The sequence below is a fragment of the Hyperoodon ampullatus genome (assembly GCF_949752795.1).
Source record: "Hyperoodon ampullatus genome assembly, chromosome: 4".
NCBI lineage: Eukaryota > Metazoa > Chordata > Mammalia > Artiodactyla > Ziphiidae > Hyperoodon > Hyperoodon ampullatus.
This window is the reverse complement of record NC_136917.1, coordinates 167,087,951-167,110,032: the sequence shown is the minus strand read 5'-3', so window position 1 is coordinate 167,110,032 and position 22,082 is coordinate 167,087,951. Positions and strand designations below refer to the sequence as shown.

Genomic DNA, 22,082 nt, shown 5'->3' with positions numbered 1-22,082 from the left:
GGCGCTTTGCTACAGTGGCCACAGGAAACTAACGCAGTGACACATGCCGCTCCCAGACGGAAGCACCACAAGGCCCCGGCACCACAAGGCCCTGGCACCACAAGGCCCTGGCACCACGGCCTGCACTCAGTACCCTCCGCAGAGGCGGAGTCGCTGGGCAGGAGGGACCTGGGCCTCTGCATTTCTCCTGGTAGGAGGGCCACCGGGAGAGAAATAAACCTTGACTTGCTCAGCCACTGAGATTTGGGGCTGTCTGTTACAATTAGTGAGTACAGTATAAAACTGTAACTAATACAGTACTTTATACAAAAGTGAATAGTCCCTATCCAAACAAAAGAATTTCTGAAGCTGGGAAGGGGAAACTACTCACAAAACCAAGGAAGAGTGCACAGGCATCGTCTGAAATAAACAGGACACTCACAGAAAAGAGGAGGATGCGTCTGTCCCCCAAAGTCCTAGAGCACAGAGGGGAAATTGAAAACACGTCTTAGAGGTGCTCGGTCCACCCTGACAGGAAGCTTTTTTAAAAAAGGCAGTGGGGGGCTTCCCTGGTGGCGCAGTGGTTGAGAATCCGCCTGCCAATGCAGGACACACGGGTTCGAGCCCTGGTCTGGGAAGATCCCACATGCCAGGGAGCAGCTGGCCCCGTGAGCCACAATTACTGAGCCTGCGCGTCTGGAGCCTGTGCTCCGCAACAAGAGAGGCCGCGATAGTGAGAGGCCCGCGCACCGCGATGAGGAGTGGCCCCCACTTGCCACAACTGGAGAAAGCCCTCGCACAGAAACGAAGACCCAACACAGCCATAAATAAATAAATAAAATTAAAAAAAAAAAAAAAGGCAGTGGGCTTCCCTGGTGGCGCAGTGGTTGAGAGTCCGCCTGCCGATGCAGGGGACACGGGTTCGTGCCCCGGTCCGGGAAGATCTCACGTGCCACGGAGCGGCTGGGCCCGTGAGCCATGGCCGCTGAGCCTGCGCGTCCGGAGCCTATGCTCCGCAACAGGAGAGGCCACAACAGTGAGAGGCCCGCGTACTGCTAAAAAAAAAAAAAAAAAGAAAGAAAAAAAAAGAAACAGCACACAAGGAAAAGCCATATACCATACCGAGAAGTCACCCTTGTTAGGAACATTTACATTTATAAGGGAAATCTCCACTTGTAAGTGTCTCTCTCTCTGTACCAGGAAGAAAAGGATGACTAAATTATAGGAGAATCGTAACATCTGCATAACTGTCTTCCTTCCCCTGGTGCATTTCCTGGTTCCCTCCCCTTCTCCCTGGCATTTTTCATCTTTACTATTTAAGGCGGTGGTTGGGAGTTACTCATTTTTCTTGAGTACCTCCCATGTATACAGGAGACATACATGTTATTAAACGTCTGTTTTTCTCTTGTTAATCTGTCCTTTATCTTAAGGGGGATCTCAGCTAAGAACCTAGAAGGGTAAAGGGAAAATTCTTCTTCTTCCCCATACCCCACGCGTTGTAACGCTCAGCAAATGTTAGCTACAGTTTCTGCTGTGATGCTGCTGCCGAAGCTGGCTGAAAGTCCAACCTGCACCCCCAGTACCCTCTGGAGACAGCTCAGCAGTGGAGGGAAGTTGTGGGCCGCACATGCTACGGAGGAAGGCAGAGGCAGTAAGAGGTTCTGGAGAAACTCGGGAGCTATTTATTGAGTATTCTGAACCAGGCACTGAGCATCAGTGGGACCCAGCCCTGGAAGCAAGAAGAACAGGCGGACAGGTGGAGGCTATGCAGATGCACAGGAGCGTCCCCAGTTCAGACAGCAATAACGAGAAAACACAAAAGAAAAAGAAGAGAGTCATGGAGGAGAGTTTTATTTTTTCAATTGCAGATTTAAATTTAGTTTTCAATTGCAGATTTAAATTTAAATTTAGTTTTCAATTGCAGATTTAAGCACAAGCTCCTGTTATCCAACTTAAGCCCTTAATGAAAGTTTTCCCAGTGTTTTTAAGGCTGTTATTTTGATTTATGAACTGGGCTCTCGGCTGTACTTGATGATTATCCTTTATTATAGTGGTTGCCTTTTTTTTGTTTGTTTTAAACATCTAATCTGCAGAACTGTCTAACCTCTGATCATACCGGAGTAAACAAGGCCACCCAGAACTTTCTGCCCAAACAGGCTTCCACACAGGGGCCTCTGTACCACAGGGAGAAAAAGCACCTGAGCGGTACTACCTGGGAGGCAATATACCATAAGGGATGAAAGGTCTCTTTCTAACCTGCACCCCCGGCCAAGTGTGACCGGCCTTGGGAAATGCAGGATGACAGTGACAGCTTCCTTAGCAGCTCCTGCTGGAAGGGGGCCTCAAAGGCTTAAGGGAGCTGCCCTGAAGTCACTTGAGGAGTTCACCTGTGGGACTAACTGCCCCTGGGCTCCAATCCTGATGGATGGCGACAGGAACAGCACAAAGGAAGCCCTGCCCTGCTACTTTCTCAGGGACCATCTGGCCCGAACCTCCCATTTCATGGATTAGGAAAACTGAACCCTAGAGAAGTGACAAGCCTCAAAACTTAAAACCCAAGTGCACTGCTACAGCAGCACAAATACACTGGCTCCCCTCTCCTTGGGCATAAATAAGATGTTTAACTTGTAACTCACACAGCCTAGCTGTTTACAATTCAAAGAAAATCAGAGTCCCTCATGAAGTTTCTCCCAGGTCGTTAATAGAGACAGCTTATACCTCTGATCTTAAAACTCTCCATATGGCTCTCTCTATATGCAATTTCATTACTGCTACTTTGCTTTGGTATCATTCCAACACATACATCTAATGCCACTCATTGCCCGGGGACAGGGGAGCCCTGTGCAGACTGCTGCCGCGTGGTCCATGGCCACGAATGTAAATGCAGGTGTTCCCTCCTGCCGTGCTGCACAGGTCATCAGGCAGGAATGATGCACATGAACCCCCAGCGGCAGGAATTAAACGTCAGAGTCATCATGAAAGGAAATGCCTTTGAAGTTCTTTTTTAATTTTAAACTAATTCAGCACAGATACCCCCACAGTCTATTTCCATTTCTGTGGAACTATTTTCTAAAATCCCATGCTCTGACACCCCCACGCATCAGTTAGCCATTTTTCTTTCCTAGTGCCAGTCAGTCTTGTTGTTGTTCAGAGCCTGCTTCACTAGTGAAAAGCATTCCCTACTCCGGAATGCAACATGTGGAAAGAACTTCTCTATTCACCGTGTTGAGGCAGAGAATTAGTGCCCTATCGTGGGGGGCGGCAGACAGAAATGAGGGGAATCTTTCCTCTAACAAGAAGATGGCACAAATGTTCCATAAAAAGCAGCCATGTTTGGCTAAGGCTTCTGTTATTAGCAAACTGAGTTGATACTTTAACTAACGTGTGGAACTAAGACCCTAAAAACCCCCCACACTGAAGTGACTCGTATCCTGGGACCCAGTCACCTCTGATTCCCTCCCAGTGTCCTTCTATATGGATCGATCGTCATTCCAAAGGAGAGGAGAAAAAGCAATCCACCAGTTTGGGCAGATTCGAAAGAGCAAACAGGAACTGGGCTCAGAAAGGGGAAGAGACGGTTTGAACGTGAAGGTTGGTTAGAGACACATTTTCTAAGAAAGATGACTCTTTCCTGCATTTAACCTCCTTGGCTCGGAAGTTTAGGATGTGCAAAAGCAAAAAGCAAAAAACAAAACCACTTCTGAGGAAAAGCAGAATGCGACAGAAACTGGAGGGGGAAAAAAAGTCATATTGAGTGATTAATGATAAAAATGATTTCCTCTCCTTTGGTTCTTTTGTAATGCTGTCAGTCTACGATTTATCATCATGACGTTAAAAACACTGATTTGTCGTTGTTTCGGCTACTCGTTTTGCTAAAACATCTGTACATTCTAAGTAAGTATTCACCGCCCAAACTTCTGGGAGCAAGTTGTGCATCTGGGCTTGCTCAAGTCACTCTAATTTGCATGCAACTCGCACAGGCTTGCGATGTTTCGCATAAAGAAACACGTCTCACCAGCGCGGGGCTGAGTTTAACTTAGACCCCACGAGCGGACACGGCCCAGGCTGGCCGGCTGCCTCCCCCGCCCGGCGCCCCGCTCCGCGCCCCGTGCCCGCGGGTTCGAGCCCTCCCTCCGGGCCCGCGAGAGGAGAGAAAGTGGGAACGAGTCAGTACCGGCGGGCGGGTGTCCAGCTTTCGTCTCTAGCTTCCCCTCGGGAGGCGAAGACATGGTGCGACCGGGTTTCAGAGGGACCTGGACGGCGGTCGTCGAGTGCTCGCGGGCCTGGAGAGAAGTGCGCGCGGGCCTGGGGAGAAGTGCGCGCGGGCCTGGAGAGAAGTGCGCGCGAGCGAGAGAGGCGCGTGCGTGGGGCGGCGGGGCCGCGCGCAGGCGGACCGGCCGCGGCCGCCTGGAGGGGGCGCGGCCGCCGCGCGCCTACGTGGAGCGGCCCCGCCAGCCCGCGGCTGCGCGGTGGCGTCACTGCTCCCGCCCGTCCCGCCCCGCCCCGCCCCGCCGGCGCCCGCGCGCCCCGGGTACTGAGCATGCGCAGTCGGCGGCGCCACGTTGGAGGCCTCGGCCAAGGGCGGAGGAGGAAGAAGGGGAGCGGGGGCGGGGTGTTAGCGGTTAGAAGAGACGGGAGTTGGTGCCGGCGGGGACAGTCGCCCGAGGTTGAAGAGATCCCAGCAGGAGGGTGGCACCCCCGTGCACGGTGCTCCACCAACCCTCCAGATAGACGGTGACGGTGGTGGGGAAACAGCTTCAACAGTGGGGCGCCCAGGGGTGCTGTGTGCCGTCGGGGAACCGGACCGTCTGCCACATGGCCTCACCCGGCTCACTCTCGGAGCGACCGGTGAAGTACGGAAATGAGACCCCAGGTGGGACCGACCGGGGGCCCAAGAATAGCGGGGATTTGTTAAAAGATGCAGCAAATGGGAGAGCCTTCCCCCGGGAGAGAAAGGCAGAGCTGTGAAGCCTGGACAGAGGTCTTGCAAGGTTGCGTCCGTGTCCCCTGTCTCTGCCGTCTTCCTGTTGCCTTGGGTCTTGATTCTGTCCAAAGCTCACCCGTTGGCCTTGTGCCTCGGATTGCAACCTTCTCGCCTTCTCAAGCGCTTTGTAACTGCAGGTATCCTCTACTGACCGTCGATCCCGCCTTGCTAAGTTAGCGTTCAGACATGTCCAGTGTCTTTAGAAAAGGAAACACCATCGGCTCTCTTGGCTGTATGTCTCCCTTTGACAGCACAGCTGCTCGAAGAGCATCTCAACCCCGCCACCCCACCCCACCCCCGTCTCCTCAACCCAGTCCAGTCCATCTGGTTGTCATAAGTGCCCCAAAGGCTGCCGCCAGCCAGGAAAGTCCTTTTATCATGGTCACTCGTGACTTCCACGCTGCCCAATCCAGTGTTCACTCTTCTGCTCTCATCCTGCTTGACCTGTCAGCAGCACGTGACCTAGCTGACCGTCACCTTCCTCCTTAGCTTCAGGGTTGCCACATCGTGGCGCTGACATCCAGTGCTTGGGCTGGAGGCTTGGCTGCTAACTCTCAGTTGGGTTGGTTGGCTCCTCTTCTAGATTTCTGAACACTTGAGTCTCTCAAGGCTCAACACCAGCCCTCTTCCGTGTCTAGACTTGGCTTCAGTGGTCACATGAGGCCCACTATCATCCATATGCTTATGGATCCCAAATCTGCAAACCCATTTCTCTATGCCTGCCTCTCCATTAAGCTCCTGACTCACATTCCGCTGCGCCCTTGACCTCCCTTACCCAGATGTCTAACTCAGCGCTGCCCAGCTCTTTGCATCAGGGCACGCAGAGAAATGCACATACTCTACGTTGATCTGGGACTTTCCCCCGACGTTTCAGTAACACTACCAGCGGGACAGCTGTTGGCCAGGCAGCAGTCATGATATAGTTGTCTTTGTCTTGCATTCACATCAAAACTTGCAGACAGGGCTTCCCTGGTGGCGCAGTGGTTTAGAGTCCGCCTGCCGATGCAGGGGACACGGGTTCGTGCCCTGGTCCGGGAGGATCCCACATGCTGCGGAGCGGCTGGGCCCGTGAGCCATGGCCGCTGAGCCTGCGCGTCTGGAGCCTGTGCTCTGCAACGGGAGAGGCCACAGCAGTGAGAGGCCTGCGTACCGCAAAAAAAGAAAACAAAACAAAAAACTTGCAGACAGGTGTCAGCCACTTAAAAGAAAATCTGAAATCAGTAGTGGAACACTCTTTTAGGAGATGCTCCCTCACTAACAGTATTCATAGAACAGAGTGAGGAAATCCACAGACACTGATGATTTGATTCTAAATAGAAAGAAGCTTTAAGGATACCTAACCAAATTAATTGTATGAATATTTTCTTCTTTATGTGTGTTCAAGAGTGCTATATGGTTAAAAACTCATGCCTTAAGTCTAAAAGAACCATTTCTAAGAAGTATGAAATAAAAGTTCTAGGTTCGAAAACATTGTGCTATAGTTTAGTTGGCAGCGTTGTTTCCTCTTAGTGGTACCTAAAGTCATATGTTAAGAGCCATGGCATCTTCAATTCAATGACCCATGGTATTGCTAGGGAACCCTGGGGGTAAAAGAAGGAGCATGCTGAGGGAGGAAGGAAGGAAGCTCCCCAAGGGCTCTGGAGGCTCCGGTCACCACTGGGCTGCACCAAGGCCTGAGAGGATCCATATCTTTGCCTGAGACCTGTTCTGGGACCACACTGATCAAGACACTCTAGTGTTAACAGCCATGCCTAGTTTTACATGTGGAAGCAGAACTCCTGACTCACCCACCTACCCATAGATACCTTCCCATCTAGAAGAGAATCCAAACTAGAGTACCTGCCTAATCCATAGCGTTCCTACTGAAGAAAATACCGTTGTTTAAGGAATTTAGCTTGAACAAAACCACCCATATTTCCCAGCCTCCCTGACAGCTAGGGGTGGCCAAGAGGCAGTTCTGGCCATTGAAATGTAAGTGGAAGTCGACTGGGGTTTTCTGGGGAAGTTTCCGCATTCTTGATATGAGGACCACCCTTCCTCCTGGTGACTTCATTGTTCACACTGCCTTGAATTCAGACAGAAGGTGGAAGGCAGAGCAATCGTATCGCAACCACGAGGCAACCAAAGGCATGAAAGCCGTATGCTAAAGGTGGCGGAACAGGAAGACCAAAGGAAGCGGGACTTTGAGGTTCTGTGGTGTCTCTGCAGAGCAGTGGACCCTGCCTTCAGACTGTTTTGTTGTGTGGAAACAACCCCCTAGTAGATGCAGCCCCTGTGGTTGGTGTCTTTACATGCAGCCAAATGCAACCCCTACCAGGCCCTAGGTGACGGGGGCCCTGCCTGCTTCTAGGAGCTCATCTCTCACAGCTCCTCTGGCCACACTGGCCTTGCTGGTGCTCCTCAGATGTGACAAACCAACCCTTCCCTTTGGGCCTTAGCATTAGCTGTTCCCTCCACCTGGGACCGTCTCCCCCCCAGATTTGTGCATGGCTAACTCCTTTGCATTCTGGAATCAGCTTTTGAAAGGGCCTATTCCTGAGCACCGGATCTGAAGAAGGCAGTCCAGGCACTCGACTCTCATAACTTTGTCCTCTTTGTCATCCATCATTATCTCCCTGGGCATTACTGTCTTTCTCCTCCGACTTGCTTGGTCGACTGGCAGCGCCCTGAGGAGAGAGATCTTGTCCATCTTGCTCACTATTTCCACCACCCAGAACCGGGGTGGGCGCAGAAGAAGCATTCGATAGATATTATCCCACATAATTCTGGAGCATAGATACATTTAATTTCTACAACTATTACGTAAATGAAGAACAGCAAATGAGGTCTACACAGAGAATGAAAAATATACACAGTAGGTAGTATAGATAATTAATACAGATTGGCCACTAATACATTAATACAGATGACCACTAATCTTTTCTGATACTTACTTTCATAAGTATATTCGTGTGTGTGTGTGTGTGTGTCCAGCCCCACAAGTCCTAGTTGCTGAGGATATATGTCAGACACCACCCTTTGGAAGCTTTTTATGTGGACATGCACATTCCATAGATATTATTAGAATTCTGTGTGAATAATCTTATAAGCTCACTATAACTCTGGGAGTAAGGCAGGTTGACCTATTTTTACCAAGAAAGACAAAAGCAAACAGACAAAAAGGAGAAGAAAGGATGGTTGAACTTATGTGGGACACAACCCTGTTGAGTGCATGCTGGAACCAGAAGCCAGGTCTTTAAGCCCCAATCCCATTTCTCCTCACCGTTGGCTGCCTTCTAAAGTAGAGTTTTGGGAGCCGTTTCCCCTTCTTTAAGCAGGCTCTTTTGTAATCCCAAGTGGTACCGGGAAAAATGGCACTGAGTCTAAGACACTACTTAATGCGAATGCTGTAAACACTGGAAACTGTATTCAAAGAAGAAACAAAATGCAGATTCTCTCCACCATGTGTATATTTTGGAACCTTGACTATGTCACTGAAATATTCTGAGTCTCAGTTTCTTATCTGCAAGTTGGAGATGTGAACACTGACCCCTCGCAGGACTGGCGTGAGAATCCAGGGCCGTCTCAGTGCCGCCTCCAAGCCTCTATAGCTCAGCATTGTCCCATCTGCTCTCCATAAGATCCTGAGACATGAGGGCTTCTCTGCCCTCATTTTCGGAGGAACCGAGCTTGTGAAAGGCCGAGCACAGGGGTCGGTAGCTAATGTGGGGAAACCCGGGAGAGCCCGCTCTCACCACCATCCTGGTTGCACGTTTGGAAGTGCTTTGTAAGCCATAATATACTACAGAACATACTGTTATTATTGCAGGCGGAGTTTTCATTAGCATTCATGAAATACAAGAATTGTCCCACGGTGTACTAAAATAACCCCGCCTATCAATCAGTTTGATGAGCATTGCTTTCTTATTCCCAGCTGGCCCATATGTTCTGTCTCCTTGTGCTGTTGTCTGATGGATGAGAATTCTTATTCACTTCGCAGGATTTCTCTTCCATTGTTGATATTGCTGGGAAGGGGAGGGCGGCAGCCATTCTCAACTTTGCTTTGTAACATCCAGGATGTTTCTCATTGTATTATGTTATGGGGGTTTTAAATAATGTTTATTTAAATATAATTTCTTTGACACCCACAAGTACACATACAATACTTGGAGAAGATAGGCATGCCCCAGAATAAAAATGATGGACTACCCCTCTCTCTGTTTCTGTCTCTCTCTCACGTACACACACGCACACAGGGAATCCTTCAGGGTTTCATTGGGCTCCAACTTGTCAGTCAGTCACAGGCTAATTGAGAAACATTTTGAGGCATTTTGCAAAAGTGATTCAACCGCTGGTGAAGGCCGTGGAGGTCACTTTTCATCACATCTGAGGTCATCCTTTAGCTAAGGATATTTGAAGGAAAAAATAACCAGCCTGAATCTCAGCAAAACATTCCTCTTATCTTTATTTGGAAGTTAGAAAATAGAAACTGCAAAAAAGATGGGAGTACTACAACCATGAATACTGATTTCCCACAGAATTGCAAATGCTATATAAGTTATTTATGAAAAAATGTGTTTTAGCAGAGAAATGGGGGTGGAGGGTAGGGATCATTTTATTTCTAGCTCTTTCACTGAGTCATTGTTTGACCTTGTGCAAGTTACTTCCACATTCTGTGATCATAGTTCCATAGCAGAGGCAGTAATACCCATCTTACACAAGGATTCAAATAGTTATTCAATATTATGTCTTAGCATTTATCTCCCTGTATAAAATTTCTTACAAGGGTATACGAATTGCTATAAGTACAAAAAATAAACATGACAAAGACATCAAGAATAAAGAGGATTTCGAAGGCAAGATAAAATCATCTCAAGGGAGTCTGAAATCTGAAATTGAAGAACATGTACTTTTGTTAGTTTTTTTTTTTTTTAAACCATCTATCCAGTATTCAGTGGTACTAGGACCTTAGGACATTATTTGACCCTTTTCTCCTTAAATTTCTTTTCTGTGGGTGTGAAAGGCTATGAGTATATCCTTTTCAGAGAGCTTAAGTGACAGATGAATAGCCATAGTACATTGAGGCTTTACTCCTGTCTTTTCAGGCCCATGAGCCTCTACTCAGCTTTCCATGTGGAATCAGTCTGAGCAGGAGAATCTATAAATGACTGAGCACGGGTCCTGGTGTCTCTAGACTGAGGTTTGAGACTCAGCCTGATCACACATTAAATGTGCAACATCAGAGAAACTCCACAGCATCAGAAGCTCTCCATCAGAGAGCTCTGAGTCTCAGCACCCTCACATAAAAGTGGGGAACAAAACACACCCCTCTACAATATTCACAGGAAGTATACGTGATAGCATATTGAAAATGCTTAGTAAACATTAAGTTACTAAACACAAGTCTACCCAAAGCACATTATTTCTTAGAGATTTTAGAGCAACAGCAAAGTAAACATTTATTTTAAAATACAAAACCAGACGATGAATGTTATAGGACAGAAAGGAGATTCCCGCTGGTTTGTGGGTGGGTAGGCATGGTGATAATGAACAGGTTTCAAGGGGCGGGGTGTGGAACTGAGCCCTCTGGCTTACAGGAGGCAGGAGGAGGGCGTTCCACCGGGGAAAGGGCGGAGGAGAAGCGCGGAGCTGGGGCAGCAGTTCACGTGCCCAAGACGGTGATTGGTCCAGTCTGACCTGAGGGTGGGATGAGCATGGAAATGTAACAGCGGACCAGAAGGTTCTGGTTTAAGGTCTGGTTGAAGAAAGACAGCTGGATTCTCATCTCTGTCTCTGCATTCAGTCTCTTGCAATATCATGTCATGTAGCCTCTGGAAAACTTCCTTGTACGCGTGAGAGGGAATAAGACTGGAAAAAAGCAAGTAACATTTCAGTATTATTAAAAAAAAAATTAGTTTCGACCTCACAGACCACCTGGATGGGTCTAGAAAACCTCCAGGGGTCACTGGACCACACTCTGAGAATTGCTGTTCTTGATCATTCTTTAGACACTTATTGATCTAAGAATAAGAAAAATATATGTTTGGATTAAAATACAACCACCACACTGTAGTCAGTGGTGATGTCAGCCCTATAATTGGCTAGGACTACAATGCCAGGTGTCATCGCCCCAGCAGTGGCCGAGGCAGCAGGGGGACTCTCAGGGGCTCCCCTGTTCTAGGCTGACTCACTGGCGCTGGGCCAGCTGGGTCAGCTGGGATGGAGGTGTGAGGCTGGCCTCCAGAATGACAGCATCAGTCCCCACTGTCTGGACTTCCCCACTCACCACAGCTGTTTCTGGATCCACAAAATCCACCTGCTGTGCTGTTTGCCTTTGAAAAGGTGGTTTGCGCAATCTTAGAGTTTTGATAACGTTGTTGACATCATTTTTCAAAAGCTCTGCTTTCACAGGCTTAAAAAATTGAGATATGATTGACATATCACATGGTGTAAGTTTAACATGTACAGTGTATTGATTTCATACATTTATATATTGCAATATGATTACCACCTTAGCGTTAACTAACACCCCTATCATGTCACATAGTTATAATTTCATTTTTGTGGTGGTGAGAACAATTAAAATGTAGTCTCTTAGCAGCTCTGAAGTTTATAATACGGTATTGTTGACTATAATCACTATCTTGTGCATTATATCTCCAGGAGTTATTTATCTATTAATTCCAAATTTGTACATTAAACAACAGCTCTCCCATTCCCCACACCCCCGGCCCTCACCATTCTACTCTTTGTTTTTATGATTGTTTTTATGAGTTCAGCTCTTTTAGATTCCACATGTAAGCAATTTCATACAATATTTATCTTTCTCTGTTTGACTTACCTCACTTAGTATAATAACCTTAAGGTCCATCCCGTTCACAATACCATCAAAAACAATAAAATAGTTAGGAATAAGTGTAACCAAAGAAGTGAAAGATCTGTATTATGAAAACTACAAGACTTGGATGAAAGAAATTGAAGAAGAAACAAACAAATGGAAAGACACCCCATGTTCATGGATTGGAACAATCAATATTGTTAAAATGTCCATACTGCCCAAAGCCGTCTTTGGATTCAGTGCAATCCATACCAAAATTCTAATGAACTAGAAAAAACAATTCACAGGTTTTTAAGTGAGGAATGGCAGAAGTCTCAGACATGAAGCTCTTGGCCATATTTTTCCCTCCAAAGCTGCATGTTGTGCTTTCCCTCAATAGGCCATATGAATGTTTTGACTACTTTCAAGAAATACTTTCTATGAATACATTTTGAAAAAATACAAAAGCAGTATACTTTGGAAAACCTAAATAACGGTATTCTTTATGTCCAAAGGAGAAAGCAAGTCACTGCTTCTCAATAATCCTACCAGCATTAGAGTCTACCACTTTTACTTTGTATGTCCCTCTAGGCTTCCAGAAAAAAAAAATATAAGGATTCTTTTTAATTATCTCATCTTGTAGATTGTCCCTCAATTTATGTCTGTCTGATGTTTCTCTCATTATTTTGGCTGCACCACGTGGCTTGCAAGATCTTAGTTCCCCGACCAGGGATTGAACCCCCACCGATGGCAGTGAAAGCACCGAGTCCTAACCACTGGACCACCAGAGAATTCCCATCTCATTGTTAAACAGGGGTTATGGGTTTTGGAAAGGAAGGCCATATAAGTGAAGTGCCATTTTTATCACATGGTATCAAGGGCACATGTTATCAATATGACTTACCATTGATAATTTTCACCTAGATCACCTCTCTGATAGAAAGTGTTTTAAATATGGTTGTTTTATAGATTTAGATTAATTTATTCTTGAATTAAGCTGTCTACTAGGAATCAGTGTGAACACAGGCTAAATTTTTTATATCATAACCTTGAAGTTGCCTAATAATTGATAAGAGTCTATATATTGGGCTTAAGTCCTCAGTTTTGGCCATCAGATAAACATAATTCTCAAATTTTAGGCTATGGATTTTTTTTCAGCCGACAGTTCTCAAAGTGTGGTCCCCATGTTACCCAGTACAAGCTCGCTCTGTTTGCTACTCGACAGGCCAGTAAGTCAGAGACGAGGTGTTGAGGCAGGGAGTACGCCTCTATTCGGAAAGCCTGCAGACTGAGAAGATGGCAGACTAAAGCCTCAAAATGACCATCTTATCAGGGTTTGGATGCCAGTTTCTTCTTCTTGTTGTTTTTTTATTTTTAAACATCTTTACTGGAGTATAACTGCTTTACAGTGCTGTTTTTAGTTTTTTAAGGAACTCCATACTGTTCTCCATAGAGGCTGTACCAATTTACATTCCCACCAACAGTGCAAGAGGGCTCCCTTTTCTCCACATCCCCTCCAGCATTTATTGTTTGTAGATATTTTGATGACGGCCATTCTGACTGGTGTGAGGTGATACCACATTGTAGTTTCTTTATTTTTTAACAGCTTTATTGGAGTATAATTGCTTTACAATGTTGTGTTAGTTTCTGCTGTATAACAAAGTGAATCAGCTGTACATATACATATATCCCCATATCTCCTTCATCTTGCGTATCCCTCCCACCCTCCCTATCCCAGCCCTCTAGGTGGTCACGAAGCACCAAGCTGATCTCCCTGTACTATGAAGCTGCTTCCCACTAGCTATCTATTTTACATTTGGTAGTGTTCATATGTCAATGCCACTCTCTCACTTTGTCCCAGCTTACACTTCCCCCTCCCCGTATCCTCAAGTCCATTCTCTACGTCTGTGTCTTTATCCCTGTCCTGTCCCTAGGCTCTTCAGAACCATTTTTGTTTGTTTGTTTGTTTAGATTCCATATATGTGTGTTAGCATACAGTATTTGTATTCCTCTTTCTGACTTACTTCACTCTGTATGACAGTCTCTGGGTCCATCCACCTCACTACAAATAACTCAATTTCGTTTCTTTTTCTTTTTTTTTTTTTTTTGCAGTAAACGGGCCTCTCCCTGTTGTGGCCTCTCCCGTTGCGGAGCACAGGCTCCGGACATGCAGGCTCAGCGACCATGGCTCATGGGCCCAGCCGCTCCACGGCATGTGGGATCTTCCTGGACAGGGGCACAAACCTGTGTCCCCTGTATCGGCAGGCGGACTCTCAACCACTGCGCCACCAGGGAAGCCCAATATCATTTCTTTTTATGGCTGAGTAATATGCCATCGTATATATGTGCCACATCTTCTTTATCCATTCATCTGTCAATGGGCACTTAGGTTGCTTCCATGTCCTGGCTGTTGTAAATAGTGCTGCAATGAACATTGTGGTACATGACTCTTTTGAATTACGGTTTTCTCCAGGTATATGCCCAGAAGTGGGATTGCTGGGTCGTATGGTGGATCTATTTTTAGTTTTTTAAGGAACCTCCATACTATTCTCCATAGTGTCTGTATCAATTTACATTCTCACCAACAGTGCAAGAGGGTTCTTTTTCTCCACACCCTCTCCAGCATTTATTGTTTGTAGATTTTTTGATGATGGCCATTCTGACTGGTGTGAGGTTATGCCTCATTGTAGTTTTGATTTGCCTTTCTCTAATGATTAGTGATGTTGAACATCCTTTCATGTGTTTGTTGGCAATCTGTACATCTTCTTTGGAGAAATATCTGTTTAGCTCTTCTGCCCATTTTTGGATTGGGTTGTTTGTTTTTTTTTTTTATATTGAGCTGCATGTAAATTTTGGAGATTAATCCTTTATCAGTTGCTTTGTTTGCAAATATTTTCTCCTATTCTGAGGGTTGTCTTTTCATCTTGTTTATGTTTTCCTTTGCTGTGCAAAAGCTTTGAAGTTTCATTATGTCCCATTCATTTATTTTTGTTTTTATTTCCATTTCTCTAGGAGGTGGGTCACAAAGGATCTTGCTGTGATTTATGTCATAGGGTGTTCTGCCTATGTTTTCCTCTAAGAGTTTTATAATGTCTGGCCTTACATTTAGGTCTTTAATCCATTTTGAGTTTATTTTTGTGTATGGTATTAGGGAGTGTTCTGATTTCATGCTTTTACATGTAGCTGTCCAGTTTTCCCAGCACCACTTATTGAAGAGGCTGTCTTTTCTTCATTGTACACTCTTGCCTCCTTTATCAAAGACAAGGCGACCATATGTGCGTGAGTTTATCTCTGACCTTTCTATGCTGTTCATTGATCTATATTTCTGTTTTTGTGCCACTACAATACTGTCTTGATTACTGTAGCTTTGTAGTATGGTCTGAAGTCTGGGAGCCTGATGCCTCCAGCTCTGTTTTTCTTTCTCAAGCTTTTTTGGCTATTCAGGGTCTTTTGTGTTTCCATACAAATTGTGCAATTTTTTTTTGTTCTAGTTCTGTGAAAAATGCCATTGGTATTTTGATAGGGATTGCATTAAATCTGCAGATTGCTTTGGGTAGTATAGTCATTTTCACAATGTTGATTCTTCCAATCCAAGAACATGGTATATCTCTCCATCTGTTTGTATCATCTTTAATTTCTTTCATCAGTGTCATAGTTTTCTGCATACAGGTCTTTTGTCTCCTTAGGTAGGTTTATTCCTAGGCATTTTATTCTTGTTGTTGCAATGGTAAATGGGAGTGTTTCCTCAATTTCTCTTTCAGATTTTTCATTGTTGGTGTATAGGAATGCAAGAGATTTCCATGCATTAATTCTGTATTCTGCTACTCTACCAAACTCATTGATTAGCTCTTGTAGTTTTCTGGTAGCATCTTTAGGATTCTATAAGTATAGTATTATGCCATCTGCAAAGAGTGACAGTTTTACTTCTTCTTTTCCAATTTGGATCCATTTTATTTCTTTTTCTTCTCTGATTGCTGTGGCGAAAACTTCCAAAACTATGTTGAATAATAGTGGTGAGAGTGGGCAACCTTGTCTTATTCCTCATCTTAGTGAAAATGGTTTCAGTTTTTCACCATTGAGGACAATGTTGGCTGTGGGTTTGTCATATATGGCCTTTATTACGTTGAGGAAAGTTCCCTCTATGCCTACTTCCTGGAGGGTTTTTTATCATAAATGTGTGTTGAATTTTGTCAAAAGCTTTCTCTGCATCTATTGAGTTGATAATATGGTTTTTCTCCTTAAATTTCTTTTTTTTTTTTTTTTTTTTTTTTGCGGTATGCGGGCCTCTCACTGTTGTGGCCACTCCCGTTGCAGAGCACAGGCTCCGGACGCGCAGGCTCAGCGGCCATGGCTCACGGGCCCAGCTGCTCCGCGGCATGTGGGATCTTCCCAGACCGGGGCACGAACCCGTATCCCCTGCATCGGCAGGCGGACTCTCAACCACTGCGCCACCAGGGAAGCCCCTTAAATTTCTTAATATGGTGTATCACATTGATTGATTTCCATATATTGAAGAATCCTGGCATTCCTGGAATAAACCCCACTTGATCATGGTGTATGATCCTTTTAATGTGCTGTTGGATTCTGTTGGCTAGTATTATGTTAAGGATTTTTGCATCTATGCTCATCAGTGATATTGGGCTGTAGTCTTCTTTCTTTGTGACATCTTTGTCTGGTTTTGGTATCAGGGTGATGGTGGCCTTGTAGGATGAGTTTGGGAGTGTTCCTCCCTCTGCTATCTTTTGGAAGAGTTTGAGAAGGATGGGTGTTAGCTCTTCTCTAAATGGTTGATGGAATTTGCCTGTGAAGGCATCTGGTCCTGGGCTTTTGTTTGTTGGAAGATTTTTAATCACAGTTTCAATTTCAGTGCTTGTGATTAGTCTGTTCATATTTTTTATTTCTTCCTGGTTCAGTCTCAGAAGGTTGTGCATTTCTAAGCATGTGTCCATTCTTCCAGGTTGTCCATTTTATTGGCATATAGTTGCTTGTAGCAATCTCTCATGATCCTTTGTATTTCTGCAGCGTCAGTTGTTACTTCTCCTTTTTCATTTCTAATTCTTTTGATTTGACACTTCTCCCTTTTTTTCTTGATGAGTCTGGCTAATGGTTTATCAATTTTGTTTTTCTTCTCAAAGAACCAGCTTTTAGTTTTATTGATCTGTGCTATCGTTTCCTTCATTTCTTTTTCATTTATTTCTGATCTGATCTTTATGATTTCTTTCCTTCTGCTAACTTTGGTGTTTTTTTGTTCTTCTTTCTCTATTTGCTTTAGGTGTAAGGTTAGGTTATTTATTTGCGATATTTCTTGTTTCTTAAGGTAGGATTGTATTGCTATAAACTTCCCTCTTAGAACTGCTTTTGTTGCATCCCATAGGTTTTGGGTCATCGTGTTTTCATTGTCATTTGTTTCCAGATATTTTTTGATTAAGTAGTATATTGTTTAGCCTCCATGTGTTTGTATTTTTTACTGATTTTTTTCCTGTAATTGAGATCTAGTCTCATAGCATAGTGGTCGGAAAAGCTACTTGATATGATTTCAATTTTCTTAAATTTACCAAGGCTTGATTCGTGACCCAAGATATGATCTATCCTGGAGAATGTTCCATGAGTACTTGAGAAGAATGTGTATTCTATTGTTTTTGGATAGAATGTCCTATAAATATCAATTAAGTCCATCTTGTTTAATGTATCATTTAAAGCTTGTGTTTCCCTATTTATTTTCATTTTGGATGATCTGTCCATTGGTGGAAGTGGGGTGTTAAAGTCCCCTACTCTGATTGTGTTACTGTTGATTTCCCCTTTTATGGCTGTTAGTATTTGCCTTATGTATTGAGGTGCTCCTATGTTGGGTGCATAAATATTTACAATTGTTATATCTTCTTCTTGCATTGATTCCTTGATCATTATGTAGTGTCCTTCCTTGTCTCTTCTAACATTCTTTATTATTCTTTATTCTTCTCCTTCAAATCTGAATGAGATCCTTGCCAGGTAGAGTAATCTTGGTTGTACATTATTCCCTTTCATCACTTTAAGTATGTCCTGCCACTCCCTTCTGGTTTGCAGAGTTTCTGCTGAAAGCTCAGCTGTTAATCTTATGGGGATTCCCTTGTATGTTATTTGTTGCTTTTCCCTTGCTGCTTTCAATATTTTTTCTTTGTATTTAATTTTTGATAGTTTGATTAATATGTGTCTTGGCGTGTTTCTCTTTGGGTTTATCCTGTATGGTACTCTTTGTGCTTCCTGGACTTGATTGACTATTTCCTTTCCCATGTTAGGTTAGTTTTCAACTATAATCTCTTCAAATATTTTCCCAGATCCTTTCTTTTTCTCTTCTTCTTCTGGGACCCCTGTAATTTGAATGTTGGTGTGTTTAATGTTTTGAGACCCAGAGGTCTCTGAGATTGTCATCAATTCTTTTCATTCCTTTTTCTTTATTCTGCTCCCTCGCAGTTATTTCCATAATTTTATCTTCCAGCCCACTTATCCGTTCTTCTGCCTCAGTTATTCTGTTATTGATTCCTTCTAGAGTATTTTTAATTGCAGTAATTGTGTTGTTCATCACTGTTTGTTTGTGCTTTAGTTCTTCTAGATCCTTGTTAAATGTTCCTTGTATTTTCTGCATTCTCTTTCCGAGATTTTGGATCATCTTTACTGTCATTACTCTGAATTCTTTTTCAGGTAGGTTGCCTATTTTATCTTCATTTATTTGTTCTTGTAGGTTTTTACTTTGCTCCGTTATTTGTTAAATATTTTTGTCATTTCATTTTTTTTTCTTGGATGGGTGTTGCTGTATTCCTGTCTTACTGGTTGTTTGGCCTGAGATGTCCAGCAGTGGAGTTTGCAGGCTGTTGGATAGAGCTGGGTCTTGGTGCTGAGATGAGGACCTCCGGGAGGCCTCACTCCGATTGGTATTCACTGACTTCTGAGGTTCTCTGTTAGTCCAGCTGTTTGGACTCGGAGTTCCCACCACTGGAGCTCTGGTCCGACCTCCAGCCTGGGAACGAAGATACCGCTAGCTTCATGGTGTGGTTAAAAAATAAAAATCTTTAAAAAAAGGAAGAAAGAAAGAAAAAAGGAGCAGTACAATATCAAAGAATAAAAAACAAAATGAAATTAGAAAGATAAAATATATATTAGGAAAAATAAAGCTATAATTGAAAAAACAGCCACAGGGTAAAATAAAACCACAACAGAAAACAAAAAAAGGGGGGGATGCGCAAACAAACCAAAAGGAGATATCACTAGCAAAGTATAAAGAATAAAATAAATTAAAATAAGAAAAATAAAAGATTTATCAGGGAAAATAAATATATAAAAGAATCAACAACAATGAATCAACAAGGTAAAACAGAACCCCAATCTATTACAGCCACTATGGAGAACAGTATGGAGGTTCCTTTAAAAACTAAAAATAGAATTACCATATGATCCAGCAATCCCACTACTGGGCATACACCTGGAGAAAACCATAATTCAAAAAGAAACATGCACCCCAATGTTCATTGTAGCAGTATTTACAATAGCCAGGTCATGGAAGCAACCTAAATACCCATAGACAGACAAATGGATAAAGAAGTTGTGGTACATATATACAATAGTATATTACTCAGCCATAAAAAGGAATGAAATTGGGTCATTTGTTGAGACGTGGATGGATCTAGAGACTGTCATACAGAGTGAAGTAAGTCAGAAAGTGAAAAACAAATATCGTCTATTAACACATGTTTGTGGAACCTAGAAAAATGGTACAGATGAACCGGTTTGCAGGGCAGAAGTTCAGACACAGATGTAGAGAACGAACGTATGGATACCAAGGGGGGAAAGATGTGGTGGGGTGGAGGGGGTCCTGTGATGAATTGGACGAATGGAATTGACACGTATACACTGATGTGTATAAAACGGATAACCAATAAGCACCTGCTGCATAAAAAAATAAATAAAATAAAATTCGAAAATTCAAAAAAAAAAAAGCCTTGGCTAAGGGGCGGAGTTTAGGCGGGGGTGGAACTTAGACAGGGGCGGGGTTTTGGGTGGGGCAGGACCTTGGAGGGTGGGGGGTGACGTTTGAGCATGGGGCGGGGCCTAGCCTCAGGACCCACGTGGTCGGAAAAGGCCCTGGGGGCGGGGTCTAGGCGGGGCCACGTTCAAGTGTGCGGCAGGGCCTCTGTTTAGGACCTGTGCGGAAGGGGAGAGGCAGCATGTGGAAGGGGGGCCCTCTGGAGTGTGGAGTTCTGGAGTTTGGAGGAACGGCCCTGGGTCGGGGTGTGTGGGTGGGGTTTAGGCTCAGCTCGTTGGAGGGGGTATCAGAGGGGGTCTCCGAGTGTAGAGGTGGGGCCCTGGGTGGGGCGTTAGGGGCGGGGATTGGGCTCTGCGCGGCAGGAGGGAGGCCCCGAGGGCAGAGGATTAGGGCCCGGAGCCCAACAGGCTCCCTGGTGCCTAAGTGGACAGGGAAAGCGCTGGCCCCGTTCCCTTCCGTTCCTTCGCACCCCTCCCCCAGGGTCTCCCCTGTCGCTGCTGGACCCCTAACTGTGGGTGGGTCGCACTGGGTGTAGGAACCCCTGCCCTCCCCTAGCCGCCCCTCAGGGGTGCTGGTCCCCGAGGTCCGGCCTTTACCTTTGCTCTTCCTTCCCTCCCTCCCTCTCCCTCAGGACCCGCATGGCTGGAGGGGCCCTCAGTGGGCAGAGGATCAGGCCTGGGATCTCAGCAGCTTCCTGGGGGCCCCAGTGGGCGGGGGAAACCTGGCCAAGCTCCCTTCTGATCCTCTGCCTTCCCAATGGCTCCCCAATTTCCCCCTTTGGGCAAAGGATCCCTTCCCCTCCCCCAGCCGCCCCTCACGGGGCACCAGTCCCGTCCCGCCTCCACTTCTCCTCCCCCTTCACTCCCTCCACGCCCCACATCCTACCCAGTCCCTGGGGGCTCCTCCCGTCCCCTTACGTGTCCGTGGTCCACCACCAGTGCCTGGTAGGTGCCCTAGTTGTGAGGAAACACAAATTCCGCGTCCTCCTAGTACGCCATCTTTATTCAGAAAGCCGGCAGGCTGAGAAGATGGCAGACTAAAGTCTCAAAATAACCACCTTACTGGGCTTTGGATGCCAGTTTCTTTTATAGCACAGAGAGGGGGAGGAGATGAGGAAGTAAAGTAGGAAGGCCATAAGTTTTGCAAATGTCCCCTGGAATGGCCAGCCTTGGGGAGGAGATGTGTTCATTCCTTCTTTCTTGTAGCCATCCACAGGTGGACAGGGTCAGGATGCTTCCCTGAACAAAGGCACTTTGGTTTAACATTCAGGCAGAGGGGCAGGGTTCCCCGAGGCAGGCCATTATCTATAGACAGTATCCTTTTAGTGAACCAAAGCAGCAGAAAGCAAAGGTTAAAGTAAAAGAAACAGATCCAACTTGTAGCCAGATTTGGCTCTTCCCTGTTACACCTAGACCAGTAGCACCTGCATCAACTGAGACCTTGTGAAGAAATGGAAGTTCTCTCCCTACCCTAGATCTGCTCCATCAGGAACTCTGGGGTGGGGCCTGGCAACCTGTAGTTTAGTAAGACTTCCAGGTGATGCTGTTTCATGGTAAAGTTTGAGAAACACCGAATATATGATTTTTTTCCTATAATATTTAGGGACCTACCAGGAAGTCAAAACCCCGAAGCAGTTTTTGAATTCCTGATATATCCTTATTTTTTCACATGATTGCTAAGAAAGTGAATGTTGCATGTTGAGATGCATTGGCTGAGACATTTTAAGAGAGGCATTACATATGGCAGTGGCATTAATGATTAAGAACTGTATTCACCGCAGAAGGGATCATTAACTGATTTTATAACACTTATGAGGGCTAATATTTAGCTCATTGATTTATGACCATCACATCAATGTCCCTTTTAAAAGTTAAATCTCTTTAAATTAATTTTTGATCACAGTTGAGGAGAAGACATTGACTGATTACATGTATTAGTGCTCTGTGAGTACAAACAACTCCCTTGCTGTCCCAGGAGGCTGTGAACGAATCTGATTTACGGATTCCCGTGTAACGTACGAGGAAGGGAGGGAGATGGCTGTGCCCTTTCTGCCTGGGGTAAGTGTGATGCTGCCTCTGAGGTTGCTGACTCTTGCCCACTATTGCCCTCCTCTAAAGAGGAAAAAAATCTATACTTAGGAACACTGAGTTTCAATGTTTGGGATTTCCAAAATGCAGTCTACATGATGAAATTGAAGGGTAAGCACTGGGAGACTTTAGTGCATTGTTTGGAATATGTTTCCCTGGTTACGTGGATGAATGATGAGTGAAAATGTTGCAGGAAGGGGGACCCCTTCCAGGGCCCGA

At 45.1% G+C, this 22,082-nt stretch overlaps 1 protein-coding gene across 1 annotated transcript in view; it reads right to left on the bottom strand.

The window, feature by feature from the left end:
• Window positions 1-4,208, bottom strand: part of DAP (death associated protein) — a gene marked incomplete at its 5' end in the record, with an annotated part of 60,194 nt that extends 55,986 nt beyond the window's left edge. The window contains one exon of the mRNA XM_079702435.1: window positions 4,154-4,208. Coding sequence (XP_079558561.1) covers window positions 4,154-4,208 — 55 coding nt within the window. The remainder of the gene's footprint in view (window positions 1-4,153) is intronic.
• Between the last annotated feature and the right edge of the window lie 17,874 nt (window positions 4,209-22,082).